General features: G+C 36.3%; 1 protein-coding gene across 7 annotated transcripts in view; it reads left to right on the top strand.

Annotated features, from left to right (window-relative positions):
* Window positions 1-12,474, top strand: part of F8 (coagulation factor VIII) — a 212,395-nt gene that overhangs the window by 113,511 nt on the left and 86,410 nt on the right. For all 7 annotated transcript variants that reach the window (XM_006527790.4, XM_006527792.4, XM_006527791.4 and 4 more), the window contains 7 exons: window positions 1,645-1,798; window positions 4,505-4,714; window positions 5,191-5,419; window positions 5,594-5,776; window positions 6,694-6,810; window positions 7,512-7,583; window positions 9,145-9,230. In XM_006527790.4, coding sequence (XP_006527853.1) covers window positions 1,645-1,798; window positions 4,505-4,714; window positions 5,191-5,419; window positions 5,594-5,776; window positions 6,694-6,810; window positions 7,512-7,583; window positions 9,145-9,230 — 1,051 coding nt within the window. The remainder of the gene's footprint in view (window positions 1-1,644; window positions 1,799-4,504; window positions 4,715-5,190; window positions 5,420-5,593; window positions 5,777-6,693; window positions 6,811-7,511; window positions 7,584-9,144; window positions 9,231-12,474) is intronic.

The raw sequence follows: 12,474 nt of genomic DNA, 5'->3' as shown, positions 1-12,474 counted from the left end.
CAGGCTCTCTTATATTTAGAGTATGTTCTTAAGGTCTATATTTATTCAACACTCACCAATAATTTTTTTCTTGTTATAGGGAAGCAGGTTTCTTTCTTCTTTAATTTTATTTAATCGTTTTTTACAACCCAGATTTTATCATCCTTCTGGTTCACCCTCTGACTGTTCCACATCCCGTACCTCCTTCCCCCCTCTCCACGAGGATGTCTTCACTCTCCCCTCCCTCACCCCATCCCCACTCCACCAGACCTCCCCACTCCCAGGGGCCTCCAATCTCTTGAGGGTTAGGTGCACCTTCTTTGCCTGAGTCCAGACCCGGCAATCCTTTGCTGTATATGTGTTGGAGAGCCTCATATCAGCTGGTGTATGCTGCCTGGTTGGTGGGCCAGTGTCTGAGAGATCTCAGGGCCAGGTTAGTTGAGACTGCTGGTCTTCCTCTAGGGTCTTCCTCCTCCTCAGCTTCTTCCAGCTTTTCCCCAATTCAACCACAGGGGTCAGCTGCTTCTGTCCATTGTTTGAGTGCAAATATCTGCATCTGACTCTTTCAGTTGCTTGTTGGGTCTTTTGGAGGGCAGTCATGATAGGCCCCTTTTTTTGAGTGCTCCATAGCCTCAGTAATAGTGTCAGGCCTTGGGGCCTCCCCTTGAGCTGGATCCCAATTTGAGCCTGGCACTGGACCTCCTTTTCCTCGGGATCTTCTGCATTTTTGTTCCTGCAGTTCTTTCAGACAGGAACCAATAAATTTTTTAAAGATATATTTATTTAATGAGTGTATGAGTCTTCTATCTGCATGTACACCAGCATGACAGAAGAGGGTATCAGATCCTGTTACAGATGGTTCTAAACCACTATGTGGTTGCTGGGAATTGAACTCAGAACCTCTGGAAAATCAGTCAGTGCTCTTAAACACTGAGCCTTCTCTCCAGCTGTCAATAATAAATTTTGAGTATGTGCCTCGTATTAGATAATGTTCTGACTTCTGGGAATGAAGCAGTAGAAAAAATAGACAAAACTTCCATCTTTTAAAGAACTTACATAGTAGTAAAGTCTGAAGACAATATTTCAAAGGGCAACAAATTATTTGTTAGCTATCTAATAAAATAAGGATACAAATTTTGTGGACTTCTGACCTCTAGCTATTTGGCATTTGCCAATTTAGTTTATACAAGTGTTTTGTGTACTGAAACCAAAATCTACCCTTCCTTCCTTTCTTCTCCTTCCTTCCTTCCTTCCTTCCTTCCTTCCTTCCTTCCTTCCTTCCTTCCTTCCTCCCTTTTTGTAAAAGAGTCTCAGGTACCTAAGGCTATTCTCAAACTTTCTATGTCCCCCATTCTGGCTTAAAGCTTGTAGTGTTTCTCTTGTTTCAGGCTTCTGGGTGCTGGAGTTACAGCCACCATAACTAGTTTATGCTGCACTAGAAATGGAAGTCAGAGATCCCTGCATGTTGGGAAGCACTACAAACTGAGCCACATCGCTAGCCCCTGAAAATTATCTTTCATCTCTTTCCTTCCTGCCTGCACCATTATATTTATCATTTATCATGAATTTTTCTTAAGTATATCTCAAATAAAGGGAAAACAAAAGTGTGAGATATCCCTCCTCATGGATCCACAAAGTGCTGATTTTCTTCTGCTTTTTCTCCAGGTATCAAAGTGACAATGTACCTCAGTTCAAGAAAGTAGTTTTCCAGGAATTTACTGATGGCTCCTTTAGTCAGCCCTTATATCGTGGAGAATTAAATGAACACCTGGGGTTGTTGGGCCCATATATAAGAGCAGAAGTTGAAGACAACATTATGGTAAATTAAAGGCAATTGAATTCCAAAAAACAATTCTGTATATTTAGTTTGCTTCTAATTATAAAAATATTATATGTACATATGACAAAATTAGAAGTTAAATAGTCTAGACTAGTGGTTCTCAACCCTTTGAGAGGATAAGGTGACCCTTTAATAAGGGTCATGAATCAGATATCCTACATATCAGATATTTACATTACCATTCATCACAGTAGCAAAATTACAATTTTGAAGTAGCAATGAAAATAATTTTATGGCTGGGGTCACCACAACATGTGGAACTATATTAAAGGGTTGTAGTAGTAGGAAGTTTGAGAACTACTGGTCTAGGCCTAACATAACAGCCTGCAAAACACATGCAACCAAATATAGATATGTGTGTCCTAGCACAAAATTACAAACTTACTTTGAATGATTTTTTGAAACTCAATTGAATAATTCTTCAGTGTGAATATCAGTAGAAAACATCATGTCACAGTATGAGAAGACTGATTTGTGGAAACAAAAGGAAGTAATGTGAGAGAGGAGGAAGAGAAAGAGTAGTAAAGGAGTATATAAGGAATATATTCAAGCTGCATCGTGCACATGAATGAAAATATCCTAGGTAATATAGTAACACAATGAATATATATCAATGGGAAAAATAAAGTATTCTCCCATCTGAAAAAATAAAGTGCATAAAATTAAAAAGTTGAAAATAATCCTATAGTTATTTTGTTGTGTATTTCTCATCTGTTGCCTGACTTTTTTATGTATTAGAAATTATAACATATATAATTCTGCTTCTTTTTAATTATGTATTATGTAATAAACATTTTATATCATTAAACACTTTATAAGTAAGAAAGGAAGGACTGTGGCTGGGTGTAGTAGCACATGCCTTTCTTTAATCCTCTTCCCAACTCCCCACCTTACCTCCCATCCATGCACTCTGGAGGCAGAGTTAGAGGCCTGTGGATCTCTGAGTTTGATTTCAGCCTCATCTATGTAGGGAATTCAAGGATGGTCAGGACAATCTTGAGAGAGACTCTGTCTATAAAAACAAAACAGGAAAAAAGAATGACTACATAATAATCTATTATATGAATTGTTGGAACCATAGGTTCCTTAACCATGTACTTTGAAGAACCTTTGAAATCATCTCCTTTTTCCTTTTATTTCTTTGAGACAGCAATTTACAATGTAGCCTTGACCTGCAACTTGGAGAAATCTTATCTTTGCCTCTAGAGTGCTGTGATTAAAGGTGAATGCCATCACACCCAGCTTCCCTCTTTTCTATTTTATAAATAATTATTTTCCTTTAACTAGGATAAAACTCCAGAACTGTACTATACATGAATTATGAATTCTCTGTTAATATCCTTTGTAAATTTGTCTTTTTAGAGGGGATAATTTTATTAATATTACCTTACATATTAGGGTTTTTTTTTGGTTTTTTTTGTTTGTTTGTTTGTTTGTTTGTTTTGTTTTTTTAGTTTTTCAAGGCAGGGTTTCTCTGTCCTGGAACTCACTCTGTAGACCAGGCTGGCCTCGAGCTCAGAGATCTGCCTGCCTCTGCCTCCCAAGTGCTGGGATTAAAGGCATGTGCCACCACTGCCCGGCTACATATTAGATATTAACCAGTGACAATTTTAACTAAAAGTATTTAAATACAAAATTGTGCTATAAAAGAAAATATTTAAAAGCCTTATGGGTAGAGAGAAATTTTTTATAAATATAAAAGCAGTGAAATTGTCAAAGTGGAATGTTTTATGAGTTACAACCTAAAAAACTATTTTATTTTTTTAAGAAAATCTTATGAAATTAAGAGACAGTAAACTTAGGGAAATACTTTTTTAAGGAAAATACTTTTATTACTCAACTATATCTCATTAAGTCCTACAAAATGTAAGTAATTTTTGGTGCATTTTAAGAAAAAGATCAAAGTTATTTTATTTTATTCCAAAAATATTCATTCATTTTTTCCAACTGACTGCTAATAAACATAGAAGCCTCTAAAGCTATGGGATTATAGATACATTTTTTCTAACTTGGAATTTATTTTACTTTGCATATATTTTATGATAAATGTGCATACTTTTAAAAAAAGATTTATTTATTATTTTATATATAAGTACATTGTAGCTGTCTTCAGACGCACCAGAAGAGGGCATCAGATCTCATTACAGGTGGTTGTAAGCCACCATGTGGTTGCTGGGATTTGAACTCAGGACCTTCAGAAGAGCACTCAGTGCTCTTACCCGCTGAACCATCTCTCCAGCCCCATACTTTTTTTTTAATCTAAAAAGAAAACATTTTTTAAAAGGACACAAAGTAGGTGAGTAGGGATGTAGGGTTTGATCTTCGAGAAAAAGTAGAGATGAATTTAATCAAGTTACAGTTTGGAATTCTCAAAGAACTGATTAAAATAAATAAAAAATTTAAAAGATAATATATATCCATCTTGGAATTTGTTATAAGAAACCTTAAATAGTCACTCTTCAAGATATAGTGAGATTTTCTGTTTACTTTTAGGTGTTTAATAATTTTCTCCTCTGTAATTTTCATCTTATAAAACTAGAATCCAAATTTTTCTCATAACTTTCTTTTTAAAGTCTAAGTTAATAAAAATTGGATAGAGACCAAAAGATAGAGGGATACAGATATAAAACCTTAGGATTTTAATATTCTAAAAAATTATTCTCCTGGATTTTTTTTCCTCTTCAGGTAACTTTCAAAAACCAGGCCTCCCGTCCCTACTCCTTCTATTCTAGCCTCATTTCTTATAAAGAAGATCAGAGAGGAGAAGAACCTAGAAGAAACTTTGTCAAGCCTAATGAAACCAAAATTTATTTTTGGAAAGTACAACATCATATGGCACCCACAGAAGATGAGTTTGACTGCAAGGCCTGGGCTTATTTCTCTGATGTTGATCTTGTAAGCCGTTCTTTATTGGGATATCCATATTCTCACTTAAAAAAAGGTCTTTATTATTTCTTTTTTGGAATTTTTAATGAGTATTGGTGTTTTGCCTGTGTTTATATCTGTGCATCATGTGTATGCCTATTGCCCTCAAAGACCATAAGGAGGCTTTGGATCCCCTGGAACTGGAGTTAAAAACAGTTGTGAGCTGAAATGTGGGTACTGGGAATAAAACACAGATCTTCTGGAAGAGCAGCCAGTGCTCTTAACCATTGAGCTATCTTTTCCAGCCTGATTTTTATCTTCTATGGTAAGCATTTTGGTATTTATCCTAAGCACAGTGAGAATTTTAAGCAAGGGAAGTGATATCACTTTTCTATGTTAGAAATATTACTCTGGAATCTACTACATAGAATGAGTAGTACTTTGGCATGCAAGTTGATAAGAGAGAACTTACACTAATACAATTAATGCCCTCCTGGGAACTCTAGGAAAGAGATATGCACTCGGGATTAATTGGACCCCTTCTGATTTGCCACGCGAACACACTGAATCCTGCTCATGGGAGACAAGTGTCAGTACAGGAATTTGCTCTGCTTTTCACTATCTTTGATGAGACCAAGAGCTGGTACTTCACTGAAAACGTGAAAAGGAACTGCAAGACACCCTGCAATTTCCAGATGGAAGACCCCACTTTGAAAGAGAATTATCGCTTCCATGGTAATAAAATCCAAACATAAATTATACTCACTGTGAAATATAGTGTGTACTTTTTCAAATGAGCCAGAGACTTGAAAAGTAATAAGTGAAATGCTGAAGGATATCAGTATTTTCTGTGGAGAAACAGGAACTTCAGTGATAGGTTTTAGTAATTTTCTCTGTGTTCTTCTCTAGCAATCAATGGTTATGTAATGGATACCCTACCAGGCTTAGTAATGGCTCAAGATCAAAGGATTCGATGGTATCTTCTCAGCATGGGCAACAATGAGAACATCCAATCTATTCATTTCAGTGGACATGTTTTCACTGTACGGAAAAAAGAGGAGTATAAAATGGCAGTGTACAACCTCTACCCAGGTGTGAGATAGTTTATACTGTCCTCTATCTACTGTATTTATTGATAACTTACTTTAAATGGTAATATTTGATATGAGTTTCAGAGAATTTCCTTGCTGAAATGCCTTACTTTTTCAAAGTAACTTTATCCTATACACAAATTTAAATACATTAGCAAATGAATGAGATAATTTCAGATGCATAAAAACTACTTTAAAATAATAATTAACACCAGATAGTACTTCCCTAAGAATCTTTTATTATATTCCTCTCAAATCCCACGATACTAGCAGCTGTCAAGACTGATTTGTTTACAGATGTAACCAATATATTGATGAAGCACTAATGACAGTGTTGATCAAAACACAGTTTTATTTCAGTTCTCCATTTGTCCCTTTTAAATAGTACAGGGGTGTGTGTGTGTGTGTGTGTGTGTGTGTGTGTGTGTGTGTCTATATGTCTGTGTCTGTATGCACATATAAGTGTCTGGTGCCCACGAAGGTCAGAAGAAGTCATCAGAACCCCTTGAGTTGTAATTGCAGGCAGTTGTGAATGACCTGACATAGGTAATTGGATACCAAACTCAGGTCCTCTGCAAGAGCACTTGCACATTTAACCCCTGAGCCACCTGTCCAGCTTCTCCCATCCCTCAAGTTTCTTATAACTTGAGATCCCTTTACTTAGTGCCCTGGATCCTAGATGATCTTACTGTGATTTCTATTCACCTTGAAGGTTACATCTGGTCAATAGTAAAGATACCTCTAGGATTTTTTTTCAGAGCAAAACATCACATGGTAAATCCTTTGCACTTGAGAGATCTAAGGTAATGGAACTGAATTTTGGTAACTCTATTTTCATATTACATATTGTAAATAAGCCAATTTATTCCATACTCATTTTTAATGAAATATAATTTTTCTTCCTTTTCATTTTAAAAGGTGTTTTTGAGACTCTGGAAATGATACCATCCAGAGCTGGAATATGGCGAGTAGAATGCCTTATTGGCGAGCACTTACAGGCTGGGATGAGCACTCTTTTTCTGGTGTACAGCAAGCGTGAGTAACTATGGATAGAAGTTCACTAACCATTCAGTCTATTTCTGTATAATTTTCCTCCTCCTTGAAGTGGCTGTCTTTGTCAAAAAAATAAATACAAGCTTGTATTACTATCAAATTTAAAATGAATGAGCTTTGGGCCCTTTGAATATCAAGCTGTGATATTTAGCAGACTGTTGCTTAAAAATCTTCAATTTTACAATATCAGATTTGGGAACTTAATTTTGATTTAATTACCAGAGATAACTTAGAAATTTCACTTGTAAGAGTTTGGGGATGTAACCTTGTGAAGGTTTGTATATGCTCGTCCCCGGGAGTGGCACTATTAGGAGGTGTGGCCTTGTTGAAGTAGGTATGTCACTGTGGGTGTGGCCTATAAGACCCTCAACCCTAGCTGTCTGGAAGTCAGTCTTCTACTAGCAGCCTTCAGATGAAAATGTAGAACTCTCAGCTCATCCTGAACTATGCCTGCCTGCATGCTGCCATACTCCTGCCTTGATGATAATGGACTGAACCTCTTAACCTATAAGCCAGCCCCAAATAAATGTTATTCTTACCAGAGTTGTCTTGGTCATGGTGTCTCGTCACAACAGTAAAAAACACTAAGACAATTCTTAAACAAGTAATAGAAAACCACTTACCTAAAAATATTATAATTTAATGGGTTATGAGTCATTTCTAGCTTCTGTGTTTGATTTCAGAGTGTCAGATTCCTCTTGGAATGGCTTCTGGAAGCATCCGTGATTTCCAGATTACAGCTTCAGGACATTATGGTAAATACCATTATTTTTGCCATAAGAATCAGGGCTGATTTTTTTTTTTCATTTCTGTAGAACAGTTTCAAATAACCAATCTACTCCCTTCCATACTTTTCTCTTTTTTACATTATATTATTTTACATATATGGGTGTTTTGTCTTCGTGGAAATGGACATGCCTGATGCCCACAGAGGCCAGAAGAGAGTATAGAATTCCCTGAAGCTGGAGTTACATTTTGTGAGCTGCCTTGTGGTTGCTGGGAACCAAACCTGGGTCCTTTGGAAGAGCAAAAAGTGCTCTTAATTGGTGCACCATCTCTTCAGCCCCTCTCCATTCTTTTCTTACTTCTTCTCAGTAGACTCCTCTCAAGTCCACATTCTTATTTCCATTTCCTATATGACCATCTTAATTTAGGCCCCTTACCTTAATTCAGGCTTAATTGGACAATGACATTAACTCTTGAAATGCCCTCCTCTAGTACCTTCAGAACTGCTCCCGAAAGTCTATTCTATTGAGCATAGTAAGAAGCTACCGTTTCTTCTGCACAGTGATAGTCAAGCTTAAATAGTGTTTATAGAAAATTGTTCTAGAATAAGGGCTCACAGATCATTGTCTATGGTTTTTGTATATGAGTTAAGAATAATTTTCTATTTTACTCTATATTATTTCTGCAAAACAGTTGCTTTCACTGTGACATTTTTGTTTTCTTAATTGAATATAATATACTTTGATTCTATTCACTGTCCCCTATTATCCTTTCATACTCCTCTTCCCAATCTTCCAGTCTACTTCCTCTTTCCAAATATTCAGGGGCACAGGTAGGGAGGGACTCAGTTTTTCTTAAGGGGCTTGCCATTGGGAGTTTGACTGTGTTCCAGTGAGTATATAGCCAGCACAAATTGGATTTGTTTTTTCTTTTTTCTTCCTTTTCTTGGGGGAAGGTCACAATAGTGGAGGGAGGGGACCTGAGAGAATTGAGAAGTGAGTGTGACCAGGGTGTATTATGCGAAATTTCCAAATAATCACTTAAAATATTACCTTGAGAAAAAAATTTTATTACACTTGTGTGTGTGTGTGTGTGTGTGTGTGTGTGTGTGTGTGTTTGTCAACCTCTACTTTAAAGGTGAAAATTCTCCTTGGAAATTAGGTTTAATTAGTATTTATTTAATGTATTTCTGAATAGAAACACTATGCTTTTTATTTATTTTTGCTATTTTTAAATTTTCTAGCATTTCTATAGTAAATTTACATTATATGGTAAAGAAACATTTTAGTACCACTTATATATTTCATATATATAACTCAGTGGTAGAGCACTTGCTTAACACATGCAAAGCCCCAGGTTCATTCCCCGGTACTGCCTCCTCCCAAAGAAACTAGAACATAGAATATACGACACCAAAAAGCAAATCCTTTAGACAATAATCAATACTGCCATGCTATAAAACTTTTATGCTTTATATCTTCTGCAGCTAGAATTAACCTTTCTCTAGATAATACTGTTGTTCCCAAGTTTTTAAGATAAATTCAATTGAATATATAATAATATAATCTCTCTCTTCTTTCTTGGACAAAGGACAGTGGGCCCCAAACCTGGCAAGACTTCATTATTCCGGATCAATCAATGCCTGGAGTACCAAGGAGCCCTTTTCTTGGATCAAGGTCAGAAAACTATGAGAAATGTATCAACATTCACCAAGTTCAAAATACTATCATTATGTAGTCTTTCCCATAGAATATCATTTAACATATGAGGAAACTATAGAATAGAATAACTAAGTTTGTTCAGAAATATTAAAAAATTAGTCATTTGGAATAGAATTTAATATACAGATCAATCCCATTTATTTCTACTTGGAATCTAACATCAGAATGATTTCTATAAATTTGAATTTACTACCTGTGGTAGCTTGCATAGATTTGGCCCCCATAGATTTGCATATTTGTATGCTTGGCCATAGGGAGTGACACTATTAGGAGGTGTGGCTTTATTGGAGGAGATGTGGCCTTATTAGAGTACTTGAGTCACTGTGTGGGTAGGCTTTGAGGAGTCCTATGCTCAGGCTCCACTCAGTATACAAGGTAGTCTCCTGACTGCCTTTGGATCAAGGTGTAGAACTCTCAGCTCCTTCTTCATTACCATGTCTTCCTGGATACTGCCATGCTTCCTGCCATGATTATAATGGACTGAACCTCTGAACTATAAGACAGCCTCAATTAACTTTTTGTTCTTTATAAGAGTTGCCTTGATTATGGTGCCTCTTCACAGCAATGGAAACCTAACTAAGACACTATTTTCAAGACCATGTATTTTCTTTGATGATATATCTCCTACTGAGTAGGTGCCTGAGTCCTCTAGTGTTCTTCATTTTTATACAAAATAGGAGCTTAGTCCTTAATCTTAAAAGCAAATAAATTGTAGCTTCTTTTATATAATTAAGCCTGTCTTTTTTTCAGAAGATTTCTATCCTTTGGGTATTAGGAAGTACCTACTTAATATAGTCTACTGTGGTAAGCTAAGATGTACTAATACTTGAAGTAGGTTAGCTTAAAAATTTTAAATGTATACAGACTCTCAGATTATCTGACTTTGCTATTTCATCAAGATGAGCCATCATCAATGGAAATATGATGTACATAAAATCACATGTATTATTTGGCATTTTCTAGTAGCCATATTAAAATGAACATGAAAATCATCTTTTTATTTTAATGTCTCTTTGTTTGTTTGTATGTATGTATGGTATGAATTTATGTGTGTGCATGTGCATGTGCTTATGCATAGCACATGTGGAGACCAGGGTTAAATATCAGTTGTATTTGTCTGTTTCTCTCCATATTATGTTTAACAATATTTTTTTATTCTTTGGAAATTGCAAATAATGTACTTTGAACATATTCATGCCTCCTCCCACAATTCCTTCCATAACCATCCTCTCCACTTTCTCTTACCTTCCCACCCAACTTTTGAGATTTCTTCTTTTTCTTTCTAATTTGAGTCCACTTTGTATTGTCCATCTAGTCTTAGTAGTGGGACCTTCTCTTTGTGTGTTCAACCTACTGGGTGTTACTCTGAGGAAGAAAGGTGGTATTCCTTCTCCCAGCAGCTATCAAATGCCCAAAGTTCATGAGCTAGTGGTAGGATTTTACACCCACTTTTCCCCACCCCATATTGGGATTTTTTTTTTCTGGCTGAAGCTTGTGGAAGCTTTGTGCATATTGTTATGTTGCTTTGAGTTCATAGGTGTTACTACCCTGTTGTGTCTAGAAAACACTGTTCTTTGTTGTTATTGACCATCTCTGGCTCTTAAAATCTTTCCATCCCATCTTCTACAAAAATCCCTGAGCTGTAGGAGGTGTTTAATATATATGTCCCACTTTAGGCTGAACACTTTTATTCTTTATATGTTGAACAGTTGGGAGTCTCTGTGTTAATTGTCATCTACTGTAAGGAGAAACTTGTCTAATGAGGGTTGAGAAATACATTGAGCTATGGGTATAGCAGTAAGTCATTAGAAGTAAATTTAATACTATGTCCATTTAGCAAAATAATAGTATTAAGTCCTCCTCTAGGGCCTATGACTTATCAAATCTCAGGTTCTTGGACCTTTTAACAGTAATGGTTATGGGTTCCAGGTCATGGAGCAGATCTTAGATCTAAGCAGAAAGTAGTTGGTCCCTTCAATAGCATTTGTTCCAGTATTATACCAGTGGACATATATTGTCAGATCAGGCATTATTATAGCTTACAGAGTTCATAGTTGAACAAGATTTTAACTACTTTTCTCCCCTGGCAGCGTACATAGAAAAGTCTAGCACCGTGAAAGCTAAAAAGGATTCAGTTCTGTTTAGGGAGCACACTGTTGAGAGTTTGCACCTCTCCAGTGAATACATAGATAACATAAAGTCAACTTTTTTATTGTTGTTGTTTCTTTCTTTTTTGTTCTTTTTATTTTTTTTGTGGGGTATAATTCATAAGAGGGCCTAGATTTGGAAGGACTTGAAAGAGATTGTAATCAGGGTGCATAATGTTGAGAATCAATAAAAATATTATATGTGAAAAAAAGATAAGTATGGATGAAACTTACATGTCAGTACCAGCTTGATTTATCCATGTTCTATAACTCAAGTGTATGGTGTCTTCAGTAATTGGTTTTTACCATCTAGAGGGTAAACAATAACATTAGCAATAGCCTATAATGTTTGGGGAATCTATGTAAACTCGTTGACTAAGAACTCTAAAATAGGTAACCCATTCCCAGCATTGAGCTTTTTGTTTGTTAGCTGTGATATTAAGTAGGAGCATTGTTGCCCTATTTTAAGGTAACTCCATTCTCTCTCTCTGTCTCTCTCTGTCTCTGTGTGTGTGTGTGTGTCTGTGTGTCTGTGTGTGTGTGTCTGTGTGTCTGTGTGTTCTACAATATTAGATACATGTCTTAGTGTTCTATTGCTATGAAAAGAAACCATGACCATGGCAACTCTTAGAAAGGAACGCTTTAAATTGGAGTTTGTCTACAGTTTCAGTTGCAATTTATTCCATTGTTGTCTAGACAGGGAGCATGGCAGTGTGTAAACAGACATGGTGCTAGAGAAGTAGCTGAGTGTTCTACATCTAGATCCACAGGCAGCAGGAAGAGAATGCCACACTCGGCCTGGTTTGTGCTTGTGAAATTTCAAGCTCACCCCTAGTGACACAGTTCCTCCAACAATGCCACACTTATCCTGTCAAGGCCACACCTCCCAATACCTCTCAAGTAGTGACACTCCTTGATGATCAAGCATGCAAATATATGAGCCTATGAGGATCATTTTTATTTAAACCACCTCATTCCACTCCCTGGTCCCCATAGGCTTATAACCATATCATAATGCATCAAATACAATTAGTTCAACTCTTTAAAAATTT

The sequence above is a fragment of the Mus musculus genome, chromosome X, assembly GCF_000001635.26.
Source record: "Mus musculus strain C57BL/6J chromosome X, GRCm38.p6 C57BL/6J".
NCBI classification, from domain to species: domain Eukaryota; kingdom Metazoa; phylum Chordata; class Mammalia; order Rodentia; family Muridae; genus Mus; species Mus musculus.
This window is presented reverse-complemented; position numbering and strand designations above follow the sequence as displayed.